Source organism: Budorcas taxicolor, chromosome X, assembly GCF_023091745.1.
Source record: "Budorcas taxicolor isolate Tak-1 chromosome X, Takin1.1, whole genome shotgun sequence".
Classification (NCBI taxonomy): Eukaryota; Metazoa; Chordata; class Mammalia; order Artiodactyla; family Bovidae; genus Budorcas; species Budorcas taxicolor.
In genome coordinates, this window is record NC_068935.1 from 78,802,817 (window position 1) to 78,829,336 (window position 26,520).

Genomic DNA, 26,520 nt, shown 5'->3' on the forward strand with positions numbered 1-26,520 from the left:
AATCTACACATACTCACATTTGCCCACATCTGCAAAGTGGAAGGGTCAATTTTATATAACTGATTAAAGTTACAGTACACAATGGCATCTTCTGGTAGCCCATACTGAGACCGTGTGGTTACAATAATGGTACGAGGAACCTCTTCTCCAGTGGCAGCCTTATTGTTGATCTACAACAAGAAAAAGAATATGAATGACGATTATACTTAAAGTCAACATACTCCAATATTTTTCAATCAATAAAGAATCCTTATGATGCAAAGTGGTATAACCATTAAAAGTCATATAACTATACTACAATGGGAAAATATTGGTGACGCATTAAGTTAAAGGAAAAAAGTTAGGGCACTATCTTAATTTGGGGTGGACTGCACTATGAAACATCTCACTCTAGCCAAAAAGTTCTCTTCAAAATCGTATAAATCCAATAGCAAGCTTCTTCTCACTCTTTTTCTTCATGAATGAAATGTCCTTTTCTAAATCACATCCACCTTTCAGGACTAAACTTCAGTTACCAAACAATCTCTGTAAAAGCACCTCACCTCACCACTATTTCTGAGCATCTATATACATAATTATAGTCTTATCTTACAATTCTCACACATCTGGGGACTACCTTACATTATTATGTAACTATTCCAGGTGTGATGGACGTCTCATACAAATGGGCATTGTGTTCTACATTCAAAATTCTTTGCCCTTGTACACTTCAAGAATTACACTTTTTTTCCCTTAAGTCAAGCATGTCTGCCCTATTGTTTCAAAGGACAGTTAACCAGAAGGGGGGGAAAAACACAGCAGTCTTTTCAACTCACCTGAATTCACTTCAAGCACCCTCTGTATAAATTGCTATACCACTAAAATTTTTAACTCCTAAGAGGCCAAAGATGCTTGCCTTATATCTCTTGACAGAGCTACACATTCACTTATTCAAGTACACAAGCAATATATATTTACTGAGCACATACTACATTACGGAGTCTAAGACACAGGCTCTAAAGTAATTCAATTCAGTGGCAAATACATTCAAACCCAGGACTTAGAATGTGTTGTGCTGGATGTAAAGATACATGCCAAATATTTCAGAAGCAGAGAATACAGGTACCAATGGAGCAGGGAAGGAGAGGTTACAGATATGGACAGAAACAGATTGTCGGAGGAGCTGTCTGAACTGAAAGTCTTAGAGATGAGTAAGATTTAACTGGGGAAAGGATGAGTTATATAGAAGCAAGAAACTGTACGATGTCTACAGATATTTCACCATTGATAAGAGTAAAGCCACAGAGGCAGGGAATAACAAGGTATTAACACAGAAGACTCATTAAGTAATCTGATGGCTGAATACAAGTGACTTTTAAAATCAAACAAACCTATATAAGATGCCAGTTTTCCCCAAATTCATTTCCTCATCTATAAAACAGGAGTAATGATGCTTACCTCCTAGAGTTATGAGATCTGAAAAAGATAAATGCATACTTGGTGGTACACAGTACATTCTATTATTCTCTTCTTACCTGGGTAGTTGCCAGTCCATTGCTAATACTGAATCCATTAATTGTTATCTGAATTTGTCCTCTGTTAATCATTTCAATTACTGCTTCTGCAATAGTATTCATAGGAATGACAGGCATATTAAGAGCTGTATTACTGCTGTCCGCATTGTCTCCTCCATCAGGACATTTCATCTTAAAATAATTACACACAAAATACATCATTAGGGAAAAGATCCCAAATGCAGATAACTTTATTTCAATTACAATATTGACCAGGTTCTGACCTTGACAATTTTCACATCTGGTAGACTATCAAGAAATGCTTTGAGGTCGATGCCATTCAGCACAATCCGATTGTCATAAATGTGCCCATTGGACTTAAAATCGATAACTGCTTTTTTCTAATAAAAAAAAGTTTCAGACATATCTGTTAGGATGCACAGGAACAGTAGTAAAAAATAAATGACTACAGTTCTTTGCAATTCCCCTACAGTATTGTTTTTTTACCTACCTTGAGGTGAGGGAACATATTAGCATGATCACCAATAAAGAAAGTATGAGGCATATAAGCCAGCTTCTCAGAATATTGCTCAGCAACTTCAGCAGGTGAAGTTTCCTGATCAGTGATGATATAATCCATGAAAAGTGCGCCACTAGTCCCAGGATACCCCAGCCACATTGCCTAGAAGAAAAAAAAAAAAAATCAGATGGAAAACTAAGAACCTTCATCAAAAGGGTCTAAAATTAAATAAGTAAACAAACGAGGGTGGACTTCTTTAGCCAAGAGCAATCAAGTAATATTTCAGACTAAACTTCCAAGTGCTAAACTGTTTTTCCAATTTATAATACAGAACAACTGTTTACATCAACTACAAACTGCATGTCTCCATAAACATGTACCTGTGGGCATTGTGTCCTTACCTATAATTCTTTGTCCCTATGCATTTTCAAGAACTACACTTTTTTCATAAGTTAGGCACGTCTATCCTATTGTGTCAAAGGACAGTTAATCAGAGGGGGGAAAACATACCACTGTCTTTTTAGCCCAATAAACATAGTGAATGTTGTTATTATTATCATTATTTCCTTTACCTGAATAGGAGCTGGCCTGAGAGCAAAGAGTTCATTTCGAGCACCCTTGGTATAACCATTCATATTTACAAGGATGTGTATACCATCTTGATGGATGCGATCAGCTGCTTTTCCATTGCATGGAATCTACAGAATAAAAAAATAAAAAAATAAAAATTTATTATGTACAATCTCAGACTGATTCAATTAGCCTTAATGATATTAAACAGAATTCAAATTCCCAGATGCAAAAATACAAGAACACAAATAAAGAAAACATTAATGCAGAGTAAAAATATGGTTAAGTGCCATTAAAATGGGCCCACAGTATCACAGAAACAGGATACAGAGGAAGGAGAGTTTAATTCTACATTGAATGTATGAACAACTAGGCTTCATAGCAGAGATGGTATTTGAAATGGGTGTCCAAAGATGGCTAAGAGTTTGAGGGAGTTGGAAGAATTATAATCTCACAGAGAACTGTATGAATAAGGAACCAGAGTCAAGTGCACAGTAGGTTGAAAAAAATGGGTAGATCACTTCTGTTTGCTGTGGGGTATAACTGAAGGCTGATGGTGGGTGAAAAGCACTGGCAAACAAGGTTGCAGTCAAACTCAGAAAGGTTGTGAAGGCCATTCTGAAGAGTCTGGACTTCATATATGAAGTTTACATATATGAAGATTACTTTAAAAAAAACCCCTCCAGGTATAAAACAAGCCACAGGGATATAACTTATGACATGAGGAATATGGTCATAATACTGTAGTAACTTTGTAAGGAAACAGATGATTACCAGACTTTTCATGGTGATTTCATAATATGTGCAAGTATCAATTAACTATGTAGTACACCTGAAATTTTCCCAGGTGGCGCTAGTGGTAAAGAACCCGCCTGCCAATGCAGGAGATGCAAGAGACACAGGTTTGATCTCTGGGTTGCCAAGATTCCCTGGAGAAGGGAATGGCAACCCACTCCAGTATTCTTGCCTGGAGAATCCCATGGACAGAGGAGCCTGGGGGGCTACAGTCCATAGGGTTCAAAGAGTCAGACACAACTAAAGCAACTTAGCGAGTGCACACACACCTGAAACTAATATTGTATGTCAACTATGCTTCAATTAATATATATGTATAAAAGATATATATATTTTAAAGAGTTTATACTTCAGTCAATAAGCAGTGAATCCTGAAAGGTCTCAAGAGATGGAGGGTCGTATGCTGCTTGGTCACAGAAGAGTCCAACCCTACACCAAAAATGATAAGGTGTACTTCCAAAGTAATAGCTATAACGCAAAAGATGTTGGGTACAAATTATTTATGAAATGACAAGAGTCTTGCAGTTCTACTAGGACTTCAATGATTCATCTATATGAATTACTAGACATACCATACATACCTCTGTTAATCACCAAAGTGGCCAAAAGGGCCTGTAAGAAAAAACTCTAGTCCATACCTTCAGCAACATTCCCTCACAGGTTTCAATCTTAATTTATCATAAAACTTTAGCTCCTAGAGAAAATAGCAATGGAGCCAAGTATAGAAATAAAGATTTAAAGGCAAAGGCCCTTTAAATGACCTGTTTGTTCTTCCAAGCCACCATCTTGCTCAACTTTTTCAGGTAATATTAGATATCTACTGTCACAAGTGCTAGCTCAATCCCCAGAGAAGTTCTATGTCCAAGCAGAGATATATCATATTTCTACTTAACTGCAACCTCAGCAAAATCCATGATGATTATAAATGTAATGTAATAAATGTAAACAATCAAGGAAATAAGATCAAAGCAATTGCCCACAGGCATGTAGTATGCATGTGCGTGTGTGCGTGCGTGTGTTAGTCGCTCAGTCGTTTCTGACTCTTTGCGACGCCATGGGCAAACCCACCAGGCTCCTCTGTCCATGGTATTCTCCAGGCAAGAATACTGGAGTGGGTTGCTATTCCCTTCTCCAGGAAAGGCATGAAACAGCTGATGTTAAATATTTGTCAGGAGAAATACAAGCTAGACGTCAACAGTTTTATTCACTATTTGCTCAAATTAAAAAGCTTAAGTATAAGAGTTACACCTACCTGAGAAAGATCAATGAAATGATTGGCTTCTGCCATCACCTTCACTCGGAAGTTTGTGCCGTCATCTGGGCTCAAGGCATAACAGAATACCTGAAAGGTAGCACATAATATGTATTTAATAACCTTGGCTCAGATCTTTCCTAAAAAGACACTGGGCTTAACACCTAATGGCGACAATAGTGGCTCTAGGGAAACACGAGTCTTACCTCAAATTTATCAGGATTGTGCATGCCTGGAATAGACTGCATAAGATGAGAAGTAGGATGATTCCCAAAGTCAGAACTCACGTATCCTACACGCAGTCGACCATCGCTGAGCTTCAAGTCTTTTGGATGCTCATATGGTGGTTTATGAAGTACATTAATCTAACAATGGAATTCAAGGCTTGTTAGTAAAATTGAATCTATATGTAAACTTTCACCTAGGAAAACTGACTAAAAACACAACTCACACCTATTGGGAATGGTTTTGTGCCCAGAATACTTCTTTAATTCATATAGCCAGTTCAATGCAACCTTAGCAACTTACATAACATGGTCCATACTGTGACCTGTTTCTGAGGCCAGTGAAATAGCCCAAGCAAGTCTAAAAGTTATAGGAAGGAAGCAAAGTGGACAGAGTATGACAAACCCTACATTTTAGAAGAAAATTCTGTAGGGGAACATTTTCAAAAAACAGAATTAGACCTAGCACTCCACTCTATTCTGCTAAGTAAATTCCCACCTTTTATCAAGTAGTGCTCTGATTCTCAAAAGTGAGTATAAAATACATTATTAAAAACTATGATTTTAAAACTAAAGGAAAACAACATCAGCCTACTGGTAGTGTTTCAGTTAGGATTCTGCCTTATAGAATGGAAGGGATTATGATCAAGATAGGACAGGGACTTCCTTGGTGGTCCAGTGCCTAAGACTCCATGCTCTCAATGCAAAGGCCTGGGTTTGATCCTTGGTCAGGCAACTAGATCCTGTGAACTGCAACTAAAGACTGCATATGCCACAATGAAGACTGAAGATCCTGTATGCCACAACTAAGACCTGGTACAGCTAAATATAAAAATAAAAGACAGGACACAATGGAAGGAGCTTCTGGGCTCACTCACAAAGCTTCATTTCTCAACTTGGGTGGTGTTCACCTTATGATAACTCACTAAGCCATAAATCTAATTCACACAGTTTTTTGTATCTGTGTCTTACTTTACAACAAAAAGATTAAAACAAAAGACTTGCACCTTATCCAAGCAGAGGTTTCCATGCCTCTCAGCAATAGCTTTCCTGAAGCCATGAGAAAGAGGATATAGCATACTATGATGAGGATGCACAGAAGGCAATCTATTCTTCTCTAACTGGTCAGCCACAATGCTCACCAACTTCTTCATTCGCTCATCATAGTCTGTCCAGTCACAGACAATCTAGAGAAGGCAAAAAGAAGATATTATCCAGTAAATCGTATTCCACGACTTAACATTTTATGTGTCTTTGGCCTCAAGTAATGTCAGATAACCCATTAGAGAACACTGTCTCCAACCAAGCTTGGATTAATATGGCACATAACAATTAAAAAGAGATTACAACCCTGAAAGCCAGTTACTGGCCCGTTATTCTTTACCTGCAGGCAATGAGCCAAATTACAGTAAGCGTCAGGAAAATCAGGTTTAAGCTTCAGAGCAGTGCGATAAGAAGCAATTGCTTCTGGAATATTCCCTGAATCCTGGAAGTAAATAAAAGTGGGATGGTTAAAATGTTCCCTAAAATTAAAAACATTACCTACTAAGATGCACATATAATAAAATACATATTAAAAAATAGTACCTTGTGAATGGAAGCCAGATTACTGTGGGCATCTGCAAATGCAGGGTTAATCTGAATGGCACGAGTGTAACACTGCAAGGCTCCCTGAACATCCTGCATCTCCTTTAGAGTGTTTCCCATATTAGAGTAAGCATCAGCAAAGGTAGGACTGATTCTAAAGGACAGAACAAAGATTTTATTTCTCTAGTACTAAAACCTTTAACCCTGTAATGTTAATTTAGTCTGCTGTTACTAAAAGTGCCATATATCAAATGTGCCAAACACCAAGCATTTAAAACCTTGAAAGAAAAAATAAGGCTGGGAGTCTCTTACCGAATCGCCTCCTTATAATGCATCAGAGCTTCCTGCAGTTTTCCCTGCTGCTGTAATACACTTGCTAAATTTGAATGGGCAGCAGCAAACTCTGGGAAGACCTATAAAGATTAAAAATGGTAACTGAGGTTTAAAAAAATAACTTTAGCTTAAACAGCAGTAATAACTTACAAGAACTTGGCTCAAGCACCTTTATATCCCTATACTTCTCTCTACCTTCTCCAAGTCTATGCATTCTTCAAAGCCAAAGAGCTCAAATTCTACCTCTTTATTTTATACCTCTCCATGTTTCAAAACATAATGAGGCAGACCTCTCCTCATCTTAATTTATGCTGGTAACTCTAGCATCTCTCTCTTTGAAATTGCTACCACATCTAACCAACCAACATTATAGCCATCAGGCACTGAAATTATATACTTACTGATAACTCCTCTTGAACTGTCGCTTACTGTTTAAATTTTTATACAGATCTTATCTACACATAAAATAACAAACTCAATGTTAAGGACTTTCTTGAATGTTACACAGGACCTCACTCATACTTTAGCTACTCAATTAATTGGTTCAATGAATGATTCAACCACTATTTATTTTTACGAAAGAGGTAGATGACATGGCAGATTTAACTGCCTTCCCTCTACTATCACACAAAATACCCAATCACACCACCCTCAACATACTTCTAATGCTTTACGATACAAGCGAACTGCCTCTTCAATGTTTCCCTGTTCCCGTTTGATATTGGCTAGGTTGTTCAGAGAGTCTGCATGGGTGGGACACAGTCGGAGAGCTGTATTATAACAATCTTCTGCTTCGGCAACCTAAAAAACAAAACAAACTATTCAAACCCTATACAGAGGAATCAAAGAGCCACCAGTGATATTATTTTAACAATTGCTTAGTTAAGCCTAGTCCAGAAACAGGTATTTTTGCTATTTTTCCTCTCAACCGAAACTCCGAAGTCAAACAATTTACCGCTTCAATATTTAATGACAATAAATACAAAAATGACTTTAAAAAAAATCCCACCAGGTAACAAAGAAAAAGTGAATAAAAATCCTTACACTGCCCTTCTCTTTGAGAGCATTGGCTAGGTTGCAGTAAGCATCAGGGAAATGCGGTTGCAGTTCAATAGCTCGCCTGTAGGTGTCTATTGCTAGATCTATCAGGCCTTGCTCATAGTATACACAAGCCAGGTTGCCATGTACCACTGCATGATTTGGACTCAAGCTTAGGGCACGAAGGTAAGCTGCCACAGCTCTGTAAATAAAACATACACACACAATACAGCTAACCTTTAGTGGATGCTTTGTTACAATTCATGCCATACTAAATCTCAAAAATCAATATTGCACCTTTATAAAATGTATTTTTACACTGAAAAGTTTTCTATACCCACATAAGAAACAGGCTTTCCTTTGAAAACAACACAAAGTTAAAATTCAGGATTTACTTTACTTTTTGAACCATTAAGAAGGAATAATTTTGTCTAAAAGATAACCATTTCAATAGTTTTACAATAAAGGAAATTTCAACTAAACTAGTGAGACAGACAGTGACTTTGTGAAAAGCCAACAATGCAAAGTCAGGCAATAATAAAAGGTAACACAGCAGACCTGATCAGGGAAAGCAACACTGTAGAAAAGGAGTGCATTTCAACAAACCATTGTAATAATTTCAGTCCAAACTCTCAAGTGTTGATACAACAGACTCCAAACAGAACATTCTCTCACCTGTCAAAAATCCGTGCCTCTTTCAAGACATTTCCTAAATTGATATAAGCATCCAGAAAATTGGGGTCAAGGGTGACAGCCTAAAAATTGCAAGATAGTTACTTAGAGGAAGTTAGAACTTCAGACTCACTTCCCAATTACAATTCTTAATTCTGACATAATTTTAGATGTCCCATTACATTTTCTAGTATAATTAGATATTATTTCTTTCATTTTTAAAACCCAATTATTTCAGTACATTCATTATTCACAAGCCACAATATCATCAAAATAACTTCCTATGTAATATGAGTAAAATGTGTCCTGAAGGAAAAAATTTTAAACTGGGTCTGCTCCAATTTTATTCAGCTGAATACTTCTAATAGCTGGCCCTATTTTATTCTCAGTTAATGAAGCCTAGGTTTTCTAAAAAAATAATGGCAGGAAGAAGCAGCAAACTCTGAGAAAGGAAATATATACTTCAATAACTACAACTGTATACTCAGACATTAGTAACATATGTAATTAGAGCCATATATTCAGTAAGATACATTACTACAATGGGATGCTAACCATTAAATGGTCTTATCCAAATAGTTCTGAAGCTATCTTAACATATAAGCAGATATATCCACAGAAGTAATTCTCAACCCTGGCACTGTATCAGAATTCACCTCCTAAATGGTAGGACTTCCCTGGTGGCTCAGTTGGTAAAAAGTCTCCCTGCAATGTCGGAGACCAGGGTTTAATCCCTGGGCCGGGAAGATCCCCTGGAGAAGGAAATGGCAACCCACTCCAGTATTCTAGCCTGGAGAATTCCATGGACAGAGGAGCCTGGTGGGGCTACAGCCCATGGGGTCACAAAGAGTCAGACACGACTGGAATGATTAACACTTCCTAAATGGTGCCTGAGTTCTATAACCGGGAAATTAAATCAGATTCTCTGAAAATGGGGCTGGGGGACTTTCCACAGAGATCTAGTGGTTAAGACTCTGCCTTCCAACGCAGGGAGTACAGTTCAACCCCTGATAAGGGAACTAAGATCCCACGTGTCTTGGCTGCAGGCAAAAAGTAAAATAAAATAAAAATTTTAAAAATGAAAATGGGGCCAGGACATCCATATCTTTTACAAGCTCCTCATGTGCAACCAAAGAGAACCACTGAGCAAGAGTAGGTACTCTTTTTTTTTCTTTTTAACTTTATTTATCTGGCTGCACCAGGTCTTAGTTGCAGCAGTCAGGATCTTTGATTTTCTGCAGCATGTAGGATATTTAGTTGAGCCACATGGAATCTAGTTCCCTGACCAGGAATCAAACCTAGGTCCCTTGTACTGGGACCACAGAGTCTCAGCCACTGGACCACCATGAAGTCCCAGTAGGTACTCTTATAGTGTCAAAAGCAGAAACCTGAACTGAAACCCTGAAAAGGTAAAGGTAAGAAGGAACTGCGAATATATTTAAGATTCATTAAGAATACTTCCTCTTCATAGATGGCAACTTTGTTGCACTTAAGTTAGATTATCTATAGCGATAGATGTCCACCCACTAATTTTTTATTATGGAAAATTTCAAATATATACAAAAGCAGAGGACTATAATAAACCAAGTCTCCATTACCGAGATTCAACAATGAAAAAGTCATGTTCAATCATATCTAATCTATATTCCAGCCTAACTTGCCCTCTTCCCAGATCATTGTGAAGTTAATTTTCAGAGCTCTCAAAAATATTTCAAAATCTATTTGAGGGACAATACAGGAATATTTTTTCCTAGCATAACCACAATACCAATATCATACTTAAAAATGACAGCAATTCCTTAGTATCAAGTATCCATTCAGTGGTCCAATTTCTGATTAACTTTGATTCAGGATCCAAATAAGACCCATACAACTAACATGTGAGTTTAATCTTTTAAATTAAAAGTTTAAATCTCCATTTTTATTCCTGCAATTTGTTGAAGAGGTCAGATCATTGTTCTATACAGCTTCCCACAGTTTGAATTTGCTGACTGCACTCCTATGGTATCTTTAACATGTTTATGCTTCCATCTCATGTTACTTCCTATAAATTGGTGGAACTACAAGCTTAATCAGATTTGGGTTCTTTTCTCTTTTGAAAAGGCTACTTCGCTAATGGAAGTATCAATACTTACTTCTATCACAAGGTACAAAATGTCTGGTTGGGTCTCTTTTTTGCCACTGATAAATGCCTAAATTAATGGTGATACTCAGATTCTATCATTTAACCTACTTCATTTATTAACTGGAACACCTGTATAAAAAGAAACTTTCTCCTATCAACTCTTGGGTTACCCTGATGTCCAGTTGACACAGGAGAGGACAATTTTTTAACCAGTTTTCATAATGAATTGGTCCTTATCTTCTGGAGATGACCCATGAATTTCTTCTGAGAATAATTATGCACTCATGAATTTAAAGAATTTGATAAGTTTCAATAATATTTCAATTATTATTCCCACTGATGCTCAATGCCCATTTTTAGACAGTGGAAGTCTCTTCCAGTTTCCTCCTGAGTACTTCTGACATAAAAATATCGAAACTTCCATGCTTTCTGCTATGACAGACTCTGGCACTCCAGATTAATTTTGTACATTTCCCGCCCCAGATCTGCAGTCAGTCTTTTCACCAAGGAACCCTGCTTCTTTACAACCCTGCTTCTTTTCAAGCTGCTTTAAAAAAGCAATTTCTAATTACTAAAGTACATCTTCAATGCAAAACTGGAAACTGCCATATACCATCCAGCAAATGCTATAATACTGTCAGAGAAAGATATTACATGTCTACTTAAGTAAAGGACTATTATTCAGTTCTAATATAAACACCCTGCATACATAAGTATTTCATAAATACCAATTATTAGTTTAATGACTAACCTTTTCAAAGTGATGAATTGCAAGCCAAATCTCCCCTTGTGCATTAAAAACACAGCCAAGATTACTCCAAGCTACTGCAAAGTTCGGTTGCGTCTCAATTGCTTTCAAATAACATGCCTTAGGAGGGGTTAATGAAAGAAGATGGGAGGGGAAGGAGGTAAAGGGAAAGGGGAAAATTTGTAAAGGAAAAAAAAAAAGATTGGGGGAGGGGGAAGAAGGTGATATCATTATTCCTTCTCTGACCAGCCAAAAGTGACCCTGCAGCATAGGCTCGCTTGCGCCAAAACTAATGCGCTGCCACAGCTGGCTGCTCCTGCGCTTGCGCCACCAGAACCCAGGTGCAAACCACCATGTTCAGTTCTGCCAACCGATAACCAACCCTTACACTGGGACTTAACCAGGAAGTCAGTTGCCTTAAGACTCCATGCCAGACTTCTCTTATCTGAACACCCAAGGGCTCCTGCTACTGTTTTCAAATGGTATCTAGGAGGTACAACTTAAGGCTAAATTCTTCCCACCTATCCTCCCTACTCAAGTTTCCCAAAGTGTGTTCTACAAGGTGATAATAGTTATTACCAGGAAAAAAAGATTTCATGATCAAATAAGAAAATAGAAAATAGGTTTCTTGACTATAGGACTTCCCTAAGCCTTTAACAGTATACAGAGGGTTCCCTAAACTTAGTTGATCATGGAATATTGGACATTTCATGATAATACTTATAAAACACATTTTGGGAAATGCTGCTCTAAATAAACAATATTGTTCCTCACTAACGTCAAACTATGCTGAGGAGGAAAATGTTTTTCTGCCAAGGCAGATATAAGGCCAAGCTGTCAGTCACATCCTCACAATGCCCTTGTCTCCAAGGGGGACTGAAGCTGAAACCTCATATGACAGGATTGCACCTAGGTTGAGGTCCCTGTAATGCGAGCGCAAACATCGCTTGCGCAACCTAACAGCATCGCACTGCGCAATCGCTGCGAACTGCTGCGCTACAGAGAACACCCCTAGACGCAGCAAACGGCCAACCAGATCCATTAATCTACTAGACAGGCCCATAGAGAATATTTTCTTAATGAGATTAGTTGGACTCAAGGTATGTTAAAACCCAATTTTATCCAAAAAGGCTACAGAATAGGACTGAGGGAGCCAGTCAATCAGATTACTCATCTAGTCAACCGTTCACAGGGGCTCATTTGCACGCATTGCGCATTAACGCTGCGCAGCCTTTGCGCTACTGCAGGGTCACAGCGCATCATCAGAAGAGCAGAATGCTGCAATCCAAACAAAGAAGAAAAAAGGAAAAAATGAACAACAAGAAGAGTTAGAAGCTTTTACTAGTAAATTATCTCTAATAATTTTTAATATCAATTAACTTTTACTTATCTTTGACAGAATTGTGGCTACAGTATAAAACATTTTCTTACATAACTTGCTTGTATTAAAATTATTTTAAGCTGTTTCTGAAGCCACAAGACAGAAGATTCAGGCATGGAGGCAAATTGTTTTGCTGTGGCAGTTACAAACCCGTTACCATATTTCTCATCATGTGACTTTTCGGTGCGTTCCTTGCTGGAAGAGGAGGAGGTGTGTGTCTGCCCTAGATCCAGGCCTCGAGCTCCCTTCAGCGAGGCACCTTACGCATGGAATAGGAGGTTTCACCCACCTGAAACCTTCTAAATACAATATCAATGGTGAAAAACCAAAAACAAGAGAGAAAATAAAAACAAGATCATTAGTAAAAGTTCAACAAAGCAATTGAAATTCTTTGGATGTCTATTACATATGGGAATGAGGACAGTCTCAAGTCTGTAATATGGGAAACATGCAGAAGGGAGAGGGTTAATCAGGGCTATTGCATACAGCAGGGATTTTGCTGGAAGAAAGGCTCTTTATTTTCTACAAAGACAACTGAATTTTGCTTCCATCTACTAGGAATATGCTGGCTTGAATTTTCAAATGCACTGATTACAAAAGAAATACATTGCATTTCACTCAAGAGTATTTTCTTGTTCACTAAATTCTCACAAAAAACAGAGTAACATTTTTCAAACTAGGTGTCTCCAGAGCTCTGAAATAAAGAAGTCAGCAACCTAAGGCAGGCGCAATGTCTCAGCCTAAACCGATCTCTAAAGCTGCAGTGAAGTGCAATTCATGTTAGCTGTCCGCTTGGTGGGGTGACAATTAATAGAAGCTTATCAAATATTTGTTCTATAAATTACCAATTAGATTTATCAACTAAGACTGAAATCAATTACAATTCATTAGCTGGAAACCTACATAAGGTTAATCCAAAGTGTCAGCAGAATTTATGAGCTATGCACTTAAAACTAGTGCCTTTTAACATTAGATAGTGCTGAAAAGCCTTGTCCCTCCCTGGATGAAGCAAACAGACAGCTACGCTGCGCATACACTCCACGTATTAGCATGCGCGTGGGGCTCAGAGCAACAGGTGGGAGTTTCAGAAGCACTCTGGTTTCTCCCCACTCCTCACCCCTGCAGCGCGGTTGCGTAAGGTGGCTTGTAACAAGACAATTTCATTTACAAATTTAATTTAAAATTATACCAAAAGCTTTAATAACCCAACCTGGTGTTCAAATTCATTATTTGGAAACACAATGCTAAAAGCCACCTTTCCACTTTGGCAAGTTTTCTTTCGATCAGTCCATTTCTCAAACAAACCAGCTTTGTCCTTCTGACTTTTTTTTTAAGGAGGTGGGGTGGGAAGAATAAAAGAAGGAAGTAAGGAAGAAAAGAAGGTAAACAACTAGGATTGGAAAAGAGGAAAAAGGAACTTGGGGGAGGGAGTGGGGACAAGAAAGGGGGAGGATGTTCCAATTATTAATTTGCAATCATTTAACAGCCTTTCTTCCACTGTAAAAAGGGTGAGGAAGATGAAGGGAGGAAGGTTAAATAAGAACTTTAAATGCCAGTATTATAGGGTAACATTTGGATGAAATTCTTCTCCACTTACAAGCCACAAAGGACTTAGAAGAGCAGCATTTTCAATGGCACCTGCATCATATAGGAGTCTTGAGCCAAATCACAGGCGCTCTGCTTGTCACCAGCAGGCAAGCCTCAGATTTAATGGAATGTTATTTATTCCCACACAAGATCATGACGGAGCCCATTGTTATAAAGATGATCTAGTCAGCAGAAAGGCTCCAAAATGTTCAGGTTCTTGCTTTACCCCCAGATTTAGAACAGAAATGCCAAAGCCTGGCCCTGCTCTAGTCTGAGGCGATTCATGCCGTCAGTTTTCCTCAGTTTCATAGGACTGTTTTGTGAAGATAGCTCAATGAAGAGTTGAAGACTTGGCAAAAAGTACAAGTTTCCATAACACTGATGTTTAAATGTGTTCTATCAAACACCTACCTTGGCTTCTTCCAAGCGACCCAGGGCTTTGAGCAGGTTCCCCAGGTCACTGCGAACACAGTACAAATCCTAGAAACCCAGAGATATTCTGGCATTAATTACACTCTGCTTCGTCAACCAAAGATATCTTGACATTACTTCTATTCATCTAGCTCCATTTTTTCTATCAATTAGAGACACTGCTTGACAAATTTCAGTACAGAACCACAATCCCTCATCCTCAATTCCAAATTCCAAAAATTTAAAAAACTCATTTGATGATTAAATCTGACTTGAACTGGAATGAAATTATTTACAGAGTTTACTGGTCCCACTCAGTATGAACAATCATACCTTTTGCTGCAGAAATATGTGTTGTACTAGAAGGTGCTGCTCCAGACTCACCTGGGGGTTATATATGGTATTATCATCTTTCTAAAGTCCTCAAAATTCTGAATTGTAAGATGCATTTGATCCCAGCGGTTTCAGATAAGACTATGGGCCTTGCTATAGTTCTCCTCTCCCCAAATGGTAGTCATGTTTAAAAAAAGCATCAAGTGTTTGTTCAACTATTTTGTTCAAGGTTATTATGAACCACTACTATATCAAGGGTCAAAAATTTTCCATAGTGGAAAAAAATATTTAGCTGTGATTAGTTATCAGCAAACCTGACCCTAAGGCTGTCAGACACATTTAGAAACTTATTTAGTGACTTCATTTCACTATTATAGACAAAAGGATTACCATCCAACCAAAGCTTTAATCCTGGCACCTGGCACTAGATTATTCATTAGTATTAAGTGCCATTAGAGTTGAGTGGGCGAATAATGAAAAGCAGTTGACTCCACTTTTTATTAGCAGCACAATTGTGTTACTAGTCATCTGACTCACCAGTCTGTTCATCAGTATGAAAGACAGGTCAGGACAGTGAGCTTAAATTTTTATTTGTCCTTATTTGCCTTGTCAGTCAACAAGCAAAGACAATGGCAATAGGGAGTAAGCTTATCATTCTAAATTGTTTCATGGGTCTAAGAGCCTTACACTAAGGCCTAGAAAGTGAAATTCAGTCAACTGTGCCAGAGTATCATCATACATATTATTCTATATGCAACTATATCATGGTTTCCAGAACCAGGTGATTAATTTAACTGATAAACAGCTTTTGTGACTGTATATTATTATCCATCAGGTGAACCAAAAGTCAGCCAGCAAAGAATAGGCTGCCACAGAAAACCCTTATGGTTGGCCATTCTGGGTCACTTCCATGAGCTACATGGTATGTCTGTCCATTGAACAATGATTGGTGTTTTGGGGAAGAAAGGTTGTCTCCTGTGACCTCAAGCACAAAAGGCTAACACTAATCCTTATAGGTATCATTAATCTTATTACAGACTTCTCCTCCTCTAATGAGTCTAAGTACTTTTTACCCCTATTTACACTCTGAGAAGTAATGAATTATATAACCTTGCTATCTTCTCTGTATGATTTTTTCCCCCTAAACTTTAAGGGTTACCCTTCTGTTTTGGCAGACCATGACTGAACAATCCAATCTACTCATACAAACTCCTTCTACTACATCTGATTACTGTGGTTATACATCTTTGGACTTTTACCAATTCCTATGCCTTTTCTGAGCCATAGTAATCAGAAGTCTTGCAATACTTCTCCAACAATGACCCTAATGGGCTATACATCTTGGCCAACTGTTGCATGATTTTACCCTCCAGTTTCTATAAACTCTTGGATGCATGCCATCCAAGTGCTGACAGTGTATGTCATATTTAGTTACATCCCAGTATATGTAAATATTTAGTTACATCATTTAGATCCATTACAACATGCTAAATCAAGTTAACACAGTGCCCATAGTTTAAAATAGATTATCTTCAAGATCACTATAAAATAATAAAGCAATTTTAGAAGGTAAAACATATATTAAATATCATAGTGAAATCCAATTCTCCCATTGGAAATTCAAACGTTCATGCATGAATAACTAATTTCTAGAAAATTCAAAATTCAAGGATACCACTGTTCTCCCCCAAAGTTCAAAACCTATTCTGATCCATTCGTCGTATCAAAAAAATATCTACTAGAAGAACCACATTTTTCAAACCTGGCCCATTGCATCCATTCCTAGGTTAATATTAGGTTGGTACAAAAGTAATTGCAGTTTCAGACTATGAATTTTAAATCATTATAACTTGGCTCAAAAGCATCATTATTGATAGGAACCATTACAATCAACACATTTTTGCCAATGAGAAATAAGTTTATTTATTCCTGTAGCATAAAAATCTGTGCTTCAGAATTTGATGAACTCTTGGAAAGCATTTTCTGCATCCTACTGGTTGTGGAAGCATTTTCCCTGCGAAAAGTTATTGAGGTGCTTGAAGAAGTGGTAGGTGGTTGTTGAGAGGTCAGGTGAATATAGCAGATGAGGCAAAAGTAGTCGAATTTGCTCAACTTCCGAAGCATAGGTTGTGTGATGGGTGGTCAGGCACTGTGGCCTGGAAGAATTGGGCCCTTTCGGTTCACCAATGCTGGCTGCAGGCACTGAAGTGCATCTCATCGATTTGCTGAGCATACTTCTCAGATGTAATGGTTTTGCCAGGATTCAGAAGGCTGTAGTGGGGCTCAGATGGGCAGCAGACCACAAACAGTGACCATGACCTTTTCTGGTGCAAGTTTCACCTTGGAAAGTGCTTTGGAGCTGCTTCTTGGTCCAGCCACTGAGCTGGTTGTTGCCAGTTGTCCTATAAATTCCACTTTTCAGCACACGTTGCAATCTGATAAATGGTTTATTATTGTTGCATAGAATAAGAGAAGACAACACTAAAAAATGATAATTTTTTTTTTATTTTTGGTCATCTCATGAGGGACTCACTTAACTGAGCTTTTTCACCTTTCCAATCTGCTTCAAATGCCAAATGACCATAGAATGATCGATGTTGAGTTCTTCAGCAACTTCTCGTGTAGTTGTAAGAGGATCAGCTTTGATGGTGGTTCTCAATTGGTCATTGTCACCTTCTGATTGTCAACCACTGTGCTCCTCCTCTTCAAGGCTCTTGTCTCCTTTGTAAAACTTCTTGAACCACCACCGCACTGGTATTTCTGGGCAAATGTCTTGTTGATGTTTTGAGTTGTCTCCACTGCTTTACAACCCATTTTGAACTCAAATAAGAAAATCACTCTAATTTGCTTTCTAACATCATTTCCATAATTATAAGTATATAATAAATATAAATATTAAATAAACAGCAAGTATTAGGTAGGTGCAAAAGTAACTGTGGCTTTGCATTGTTGAACTTTGCTATTCAATATTGGAATACATTCTTAAATAAATCTGGTTATGTTATACATCATTTTAATGTGTTTCCTGATTTATGTTTTTTGCTAATAACTTATTACTTGCTGTGTATTTTATATTTATTTTAGACTAAGGAAATGATGTTAGACAAAAAGCAAATTCAAGCAATTTGCTTACTCAACTACCAAATGGGTCATAAAGAAGAGACAACTCACTACATCAACAATGCATTTGGCCCAAGATCACCTAACGAATGTACAGAGCAGTGGTGGTTCAAGAAGTTTTACAAAGGAGACAAGAGCCTTGAAGAGGAGGAGCACAGTGGTCGACAATCAGAAGGTGACAATGACCAATTGAGAACCACCATCAAAGCTGATCCTCTTACAACTACATGAGAAGTTGCTGAAGAAGTCAACGTAGACCATTCTATGGTTGTTTGGCATTTGAAGCAAACGGGAAAGGTGAAAAGGCTCAGTTAAGTGGGTCCCTCATGAGATGACTGAAAAAAAAAAGTCATTTTTTAGTGTTGTCTTCTCTTATTCTATGCAACAACAATAAACCATTTCTCAATCAGATTGCAACGTGTGCTGAAAAGTGGAATTTATAGGACAACTGGCAACAACCAGCTCAGTGGCTGGACCAAGCAGCAGCTCCAAAGCACTTTCCAAGGTGAAACTTGCACCAGAAAAGGTCATGGTCACTGTTTGTGGTCTGCTGCCCATCTGAGCCACTACAGCCTTCTGAATCCTGGCAAAACCATTACATCTGAGAAGTATGCTCAGCAAATCGATGAGATGTACTGAAAACTGCAATGCCTGCAGCCAGCACTGGTGAACAAAAAGGCCCCAATTCTTCTCCACAACCACGCCCAACCACACATCGCACAACCAATGCTTCAAAAGTTGAATGAACTGGGCCACGAACTTTTGCCTCATCTGCTATATTCACCTGACCTCTCACCAACTGACTACCACTTCAAGCATCTTGACAACTTTTTTCAGGAAAAATGCTTTCATGACCAGCAAAATGCAGAAAATGCTTTCCAAAAGTTCATTGAAGCCCAAAGCACGGATTTTTATGCTACAGGAATAAACATATTTCTCGTTAGCAAAAATGTGTTGGTTATAATTGTTCTTATTTTGATTAACAAAAATGTGTTTGAGCCTAGTTATGATTTAAAATCCATGGTCTGAAACCACAATTACTTGTTCACCAACCTAACAAGTCATTAGCCAAAAAAAAAAATTAATGCAAGAAATGTGCATTAAAATGATGTATATAACATAACCACATTTATTTAGAATGTATTCCAATATCAAACAGCAAATTTCAACAATGGAAAAACCACACTTTTGCACCAACTTAATATCTTTTATGCAAACCTTTATTCAACAATATGCCTGAAACTGTGGGGAAATAATAGAATCCTTATCTTCAAAGGGCCTACAATCTATGTGGAAAGACAAACACATACATTTTTCCCATGTAAAACATTGCTTTTTAAAAATTTTATTTGTTTTTGGCCGTGCTGGGTCTTCATTGCAGCACGGGTTTTTCTCTAGTTGTGAAGAACGGGCTACTCTCTAGTTGCGGTGCATGCGCTTCTCATTGCAGTGACTTCTCTTGTGCAGCACAGGCTCTAAGGTGCATGGGCTTCAGTAGTTGCCTCACGTGGGCTCAGCAGTTGCAGCTGCCAGGCTCTAGAGCACAGGCTCAATAGGTGTGGTGCACGGGCTTTAGTTGCTCCTCAGCATGTAGGATCTTCCCAAATCAGGGATTGAACTTGTGTCTCCTGCATTGGCAGGCAGACTCTTTACCACTGAGCCACCAGGGAAGCCCTTGCTCTGAGTTTTACTTTTATTTCCCCAAGACAGCCTAGCCTTCACTCTACTTGGATAAATTTTACAAGCTACTTTTCTGCTGCTTCTAGTTTTAAACTTTTAACAGTATTTCTGATTACAGGGAATGCTGCAAAAATAATCTAGTTCAACAAAGAGTTAGGATCACAAAATAATTTTTATCTATTCTACAGTGTTTCAGAATTACCAACTGATTTTTAAACACAAAGTAGATACAGATGTTAATGATGGTTAATCTGGTAAGTTTCTTATAGCAAACTTTTGTTCATGCAACACTAAACCCATACATATTAACCAGCCACATAACTGTAAAGAATTTTAGAGAAGTAAATGAACTCAAAGGAGACACTAAAAGCTGGGCCTTAAAGGATGAGTAGGGCTTTAACAGACAAAAGAGGAGGGCATTGTAGACAAGGGAAAATAGTATGAATAAAGGTAAGATGGAAATGAGTAAGAATTTCCTGTACAACAACCCTTCCTAAGATAGCATCTATTTCCCACCTATCCTCCTAGAGCCTCCCACCCCCGACACCCAACATAGATGGGAAATAAAATCGGGTTGATAAAAGCCTACTGCTGCTGCTAAGTCACTTCAGTCATGTCCGACTCTGGGCGACCCCACAGATGGCAGCCCACCAGGCTCCCCCGTCCCTGGGATTCTCCAGGCAAGAACACTGGAGTGAGTTGCCATTTCCTTCTCCAGTACATGAAAGTGAAAAGTGAAAGTGAAGTCTCTCAGTCGTGTCCGACTCTGTGTGACCCCATGGACTGTAGCCTACCAGGCTCCTCCACCCATGGGATTTTCCAGGCAAGAGTACTGGAGTGGGGTGCCATTGCCTTCTCTGGATAAAAGCCTACAGTAGTTCTCAATTGCCTCTCAAATTAAATTCAAACTCCTCAGCCTCTCTATTCTTTCTAAATCTTCCAATTGACTCTCCTCTACTACGCTTACTTCTTGTTACTACTTGACTCACCACTTCAGACAAGGAAGTCTACTTGCTATTTACGTTCCTACAGAATGCTTAGGTTATAAGCATCCACTCAAGAAAACCTCATGATTAATACTCTAATAATAATCATCTGAGGAGCTTACAACTTTTTTCCTTTATGGGTCAGGTCCTGCTCATGCTATAATCCACAACCCCCTCCAACACATCTCCCCAGTTCCTAACAAAGTATTGTACATACAATAAGTACTCAAATATTTAAATGTGACATATGCACAGCAAACTTAAAAAAGAGCAAAGCAGAGAGGGATAGAAATACAATCAACCCTCCGCATCTTTGGGTGAGGAACCCATGGACATGAAGAGCCAACTATACTACACTGCTTTATTTAAGTGGTAAGGTATATACTAAGGGCTTGAGCACCCACAGATTCTGGAACCAATCCCCCATGGATACCAACGGATGACTGTATAAGTTTTTCTACAGTTTAGCTGTATGAGTGAGGCTTGCAACAGTAACAAATAACAAAAGACAGTAACACTTGATGGTCAGGATGCCAGCAGATCTCAGTGCTATGCTTCCACAATCAAAACAGAAGTACAACCTATAGAATCAGAAACAGGGCTCCTTATAGCAACTCAGGGTTACAGCCATTTTACAAAGAACATTTTAAACATAATTCATAAAAGGGATTGTCAAGTATGAGCAACTCTAGTGAGTCATCATGTGAAGATTACCAGCTGCAATAGTACATTCAAATACGATGGACTAAAATTTTAGTGAAATTATTAAATCACCCAACATTATGGAAGCCAATTCAGAATGTAAAAATATGAAACAGCTCTACTTCTTAAAAGTAATTTCTATAACCAAGTCAGAGAATAACTTCCAAACTGACATACCATTAACCTAAAGTGACAAACGAAAAAGAGAAAACATGTTGCCAAGACTACCGCCATAACATTTTACTTTTTCACTACAGCAAAACCAGAATAACCTGAGTTTAACTATTTCTCACAGAAGGCCAACTACAACTCTGATTCAGGCCAGCAATGCACTGTGACAGAAGCACAATTAAGGACAGACTCAAGTTTCTCTGTCAGTCCTGAACTGACAAAGACATTTGACAGTAAGCTTTAATCTAGTTAGGAGCTTCCCAGGTGGCACAGTGGTAAAGAATCTGCGGGCCAATGCAGAAGACACAGGAGATGCGAGGTCGATCCCTAGGTTGGGAAGATCCCAGGGAGGAAATGGTAACCCACTCCAGTATTCTTGCCTGGAAAATTCCATGGGCAGAGGAGCCTGAGTGGCCTCCAGGCTGTTCATAGTATCACAGAGTCGGACACAACTGAGCACGCACAGAGTGCATTGGGAAGCTCTTAAATCTAGTTAAGACAAGATACTCTGAAATGAATTAAAGCATGATCACTACGATATATTTAGGTGAAATCAAGGCAGTAGGCACAATCTCTTTCTCATTCTCACTGGTAAAGACAGAGAAATAAAGCAGCACCTTTCACTAGTAGAAACAAAAGCAGGGAATGCAGAGCTGTTCAATACCTTCAAGGGTAGTCCCATGACTTATTTTCATATTATCTTACTTCTTTGGTAGGGCACAATGATAAGCTTTCTGTTAACAGGTTAGATACTGAAATGCATGGTTTTGTCTCCCACTTTAGTTTTTCTTTCTCATCATACTCCTGCAGTTTGGTATACTGTCAGCAGCAATGACTGCTCTGCCACACACGTGGAAACCTGAGCAAAGGGGAGCAGAGTTCAAGACGTTTGGGCCCACGGCTAGGTAAGAGGACACAAATGAATGTCTATGCAATTAACAAGTGAAGGATGGGACCAACCTAATTAATAAAGGGAAAGAACTTACTATCACAGTTAGATGCACAAGTAAGCCCTGAACCTTGGCAAGAACAAGGTCCAAGCCCCAGCAGCAGCACATACAGGGGTACCTAAAACTTTCTGTAACTAGCTAGATAGTACTGCAATAAAAATTACAAGAAGTCCTTTAAATTTACATATATACCCATTGAGTATCTCCAAAAGGATACCTAAGAAATTAGTATCAGCTACCTCCAAGGATACACTGTATCCATACAAAAAACAATAAATAAAGTTTAAAATTTTACACTTAAAATTAACTCAAAAAAAAAAAACAACTGTTAATAGATGTCCTGATAAAAAGTGATTTCAGATCTTTGCATAAACTACTAAATTAAGCTTCAGTCTCCTACCTGTAAAATAAGGATTAAGGGATAGCAGAATGGTTTTCACACTGTGCTCAAGGGCTATCTTGAGGAATGAGTGCCCTCTGAGCACCTCTTCCCCTTTTTATCTTGTCTTTCTTCCTCTCTTCAATGTTTGCTTTCAAGATATTCAGACTCAGGTTTCAATATCCACTTCATCATTCTATTTGCTCCCAAGTTACATAACCCCTCCATTACTTTTAAGTGATAAAACTGGAATACCATCTACTTTGAAAGATCATTGTGAGCATTAAGAAAGACCAATGTCTGACTGGCACAGTGTCTGAGCATACAGTAGACTTTAAATAAATGGTAGCCATAACAGTTAACTATTAACCACTTCCTGGGTTGCTGCAAAGCTAAAAGTTGACGACACAGCTTAGAAACATATCCCTAAATTTTTTTCTGGAACCTATAATCTCTCTATCACTTTCCTCTTAAATTTATGTCTATCTTATTTCCTTAACTACATCAAAAGTTCTAAGGGCAAGTCTTACTTTTTCTGTGTACCTTTCAGAGACCCTAACACACTGAACGTGTCCGCCAACTGGGCCTCACTTGCTTCCCAGAAAACATCTGCAATTTAGATAAAAAAAAATTTTAAGGACTAATCAAAAGCCTTGTGTGCATACTATTACCTCTATTTTACCACTTCTAATTATGCTGAAAGAAGAGAGAATAGGATATTGAGGGAAAAAATTTGCAGCCTAGTTTTCATGTTATGGATCCATACATTGACATCTCATTTTAACTAGTCTATATTACAGATTAAGGCCCTGCTACCACTATTCCTTGAAAATCAATTCCCTGTTGTGAATACATTATAGCAGAAATTATCCAAATTTAATCAAAAGAGCCCAAAGAAACAATATCATGTGTTCTGTACTTTTACAGGCATTCCAGAAATAGATGTAAGACTCTCTTGCAATAAGGTAATTTTTATGCTAATAACTTGCTAGATAAAATGAATTTTTTAAAGATGACAACACAGGTCTGGGTCAAAGCAATTTCATCATTTTAAGTAAACTAAACATTTCCAAACTCTTGACTTTATTCCATGCAAAAAAACCTATTTTAGTGTCTAAAGTATCAAACTATGCTTCTTTCTAGGCTTTTGTGAAAGGAAAATAATAACCATTAAAATTATACTTACAGGATTGTACTGAAGAGCAGAGACGTAAGCTTGTACTGCCCCTTCCATGTCGCCTGCTGCTACCAAAGCAGCTGCCAGGTTAATATAACCATCGATGAAATCTGGTTTGAGACGCAATGCATGCCGGTAATGCTCAATTGCTTCCTGCAACTGCCCTCTTTCCTTGTACACATTCCCCAAATTTGAATAGGCTTCTGCCAGAAGGGGGTTCTGTTTAATTGCCAGAGTACTAAAGTGGGCAGATCTGGAAAAGGGGAAAAGTGTTGATGCATGGGTATGCATGTTACAGAAAGAAGGTATGGCCCTTATGCAACAGTTTTTGAAGATCCTGGGTAATGATCATTATATAATAATATATTATCTTTTAACTAGCTCATAGAAGGAAAAATTGTGGAAATCAAAGTTTTTCAGACGTGGAGGCATTCGGAGTTCAAATCGGAACACTTTTTTCTTAAGAGAGAAAATTCTTAACTAGTCTCATTACCAAACTGCCTCATTGTAAACAATGATCAATAAGATCAAGAATGAAAATGCTATGTGCATGAGTCTCCATTTGCTGATAAAATTCAATGATGCACATCTTTAAATGTCTAAATAAGCCAGTGACAATTTATTAAAAGGCCAAGAACACAAATTCTTCCCTCTTGATTAATTGAACTGATTAGCTAAAAGTAGTACATCATAATGATTTAATGATGGCATTTGCAACTTGAACTACATATGCACCTCCTACCGCAACATATACACTATTATCTCTGAACACTTCTGTCCCTCAAGGTGACACATCTTACAAAGGTGAGACTGGATGCTCAGATGTAGACCAAGAATAATTTATTACCTGAAAAAGAGTTCTAAAAAAGCAGCCGACGTAGGTGGAAAAATCTAGAAAAGGTTCCTAGTTATACCAATAATACAACCACCACCACAAAAGAAGGGAAGAAAACTGGCAGCTGGGCCTATCACAAGTGGGCAAGAGAGCAGATGTGCGTTGGTGGCTCCAGGTGAAACCCAGAACTGGAAAAATTTCAAGTTCAGATATTTAAGTAACATTTTTCAAGCTCAGCACTCAGAGGCAGCAATCACCAGCATCACCCCCACATCTCCTACCTGTCCAGCCTTCGACACTGGAAGTGTATAGATGAAAGTAATAAAAGCACACCAGTATTGTCTGGCTCTTGTCTCCAGAGCTGCATGCAGTGTCTCTCAGCTGCCTCAAAATCTCCTGCCTGATATTCACGATGTGCCAACTCAGCTAACCCTTGGAAGGAAAGCATACGTTTCGTTGGTTCTGGAGAATCATCAAAACATTTGAGGGAAGGAGGGGGGAAAACAAAAAGTTAGAAATGCAAACAAAAAAATGTAAAAATATGGTATATTAAACTTAAAGATGAAAACGCTTGAAACTATGTAAAGCACTAGAATGTTCTGCACATTATCGATACCCCCAAGTTAACATCAGGTGCAGAATTGGCATTTTTAGAATTCCCCGCCTAGACAGAAATATTTACTTGCAAATAAGATTATATTTTATGACCAAAAATACTTGGTATTTTAAATTACAAATCGGATGTAGCATCTAAAGATTCACTACTAAACATTATTCCTTATACTTCAGTTAACATAGAGAAACGAAATATAAAATATGTGATTTGCAAGGTCACATAGATGTAATAATGTCAGAATAACCTACTGGGAAACTTAATACTTTGTCCCATGTTTTAGGTTGGATTGGGGGGGGGGGGTACTGGTAACAATCTACCTCTTAACCTGGGTGGGGACACCAGATGTGTGGTTAACTCTTCAAATTATATTCATGCTTTTGTATTATTTCACAACTTAATTTTTAAATTATTTTAAGGGTGACACTAGAAACAGGCATAAGGGGAAAAAACTAAAAGTCAAGGTGCTATTTTTAAAACAGCTGATAAACAAGATGAATTCATCTGTCAAGAGCCAAAATATTTAAAGGGGTCAAACATTTTAAATCAAAATCCAAGATTATATTATATTGCTCCTGTAACCATTCCAAACTCACACTGAGACCAAATTAGCTAAATCCCACCCACGATGGTTTAACACTAGCATTTTCTAAAGAGCTCTGATACTGACTAAAAGGACTAAAACACTGCAAACAACCCTATATAAACTAAGCAGTTACCTACAACTGCAATGAATTTTTTAAAGAATGGAGAAATGCTAAAATATAAAACCATTCAATAAAGTGCAACTAAATTAATAATAAATGAATGTACTTTGCTGTGTGTAACTTTGTTCAGA

The 26,520-nt window shown here is 38.1% G+C and overlaps 1 protein-coding gene across 1 annotated transcript in view; it reads right to left on the reverse strand.

Annotated features, from left to right (window-relative positions):
• Positions 1 to 26,520, reverse strand: part of OGT (O-linked N-acetylglucosamine (GlcNAc) transferase) — a 40,945-nt gene that overhangs the window by 11,841 nt on the left and 2,584 nt on the right. Inside the window, exons 2-19 of the mRNA XM_052663930.1 lie at positions 25,351 to 25,531; positions 24,244 to 24,487; positions 14,737 to 14,805; positions 11,361 to 11,477; positions 8,488 to 8,567; positions 7,819 to 8,014; positions 7,435 to 7,575; positions 6,754 to 6,854; positions 6,442 to 6,595; positions 6,239 to 6,340; positions 5,862 to 6,041; positions 4,837 to 4,995; positions 4,631 to 4,720; positions 2,586 to 2,711; positions 2,005 to 2,175; positions 1,778 to 1,894; positions 1,515 to 1,685; positions 18 to 170 (exon numbers count right to left, since the gene is read on the reverse strand). Coding sequence (XP_052519890.1) covers positions 18 to 170; positions 1,515 to 1,685; positions 1,778 to 1,894; positions 2,005 to 2,175; positions 2,586 to 2,711; positions 4,631 to 4,720; positions 4,837 to 4,995; positions 5,862 to 6,041; positions 6,239 to 6,340; positions 6,442 to 6,595; positions 6,754 to 6,854; positions 7,435 to 7,575; positions 7,819 to 8,014; positions 8,488 to 8,567; positions 11,361 to 11,477; positions 14,737 to 14,805; positions 24,244 to 24,487; positions 25,351 to 25,531 — 2,552 coding nt within the window. The remainder of the gene's footprint in view (positions 1 to 17; positions 171 to 1,514; positions 1,686 to 1,777; positions 1,895 to 2,004; positions 2,176 to 2,585; positions 2,712 to 4,630; positions 4,721 to 4,836; positions 4,996 to 5,861; positions 6,042 to 6,238; positions 6,341 to 6,441; positions 6,596 to 6,753; positions 6,855 to 7,434; positions 7,576 to 7,818; positions 8,015 to 8,487; positions 8,568 to 11,360; positions 11,478 to 14,736; positions 14,806 to 24,243; positions 24,488 to 25,350; positions 25,532 to 26,520) is intronic.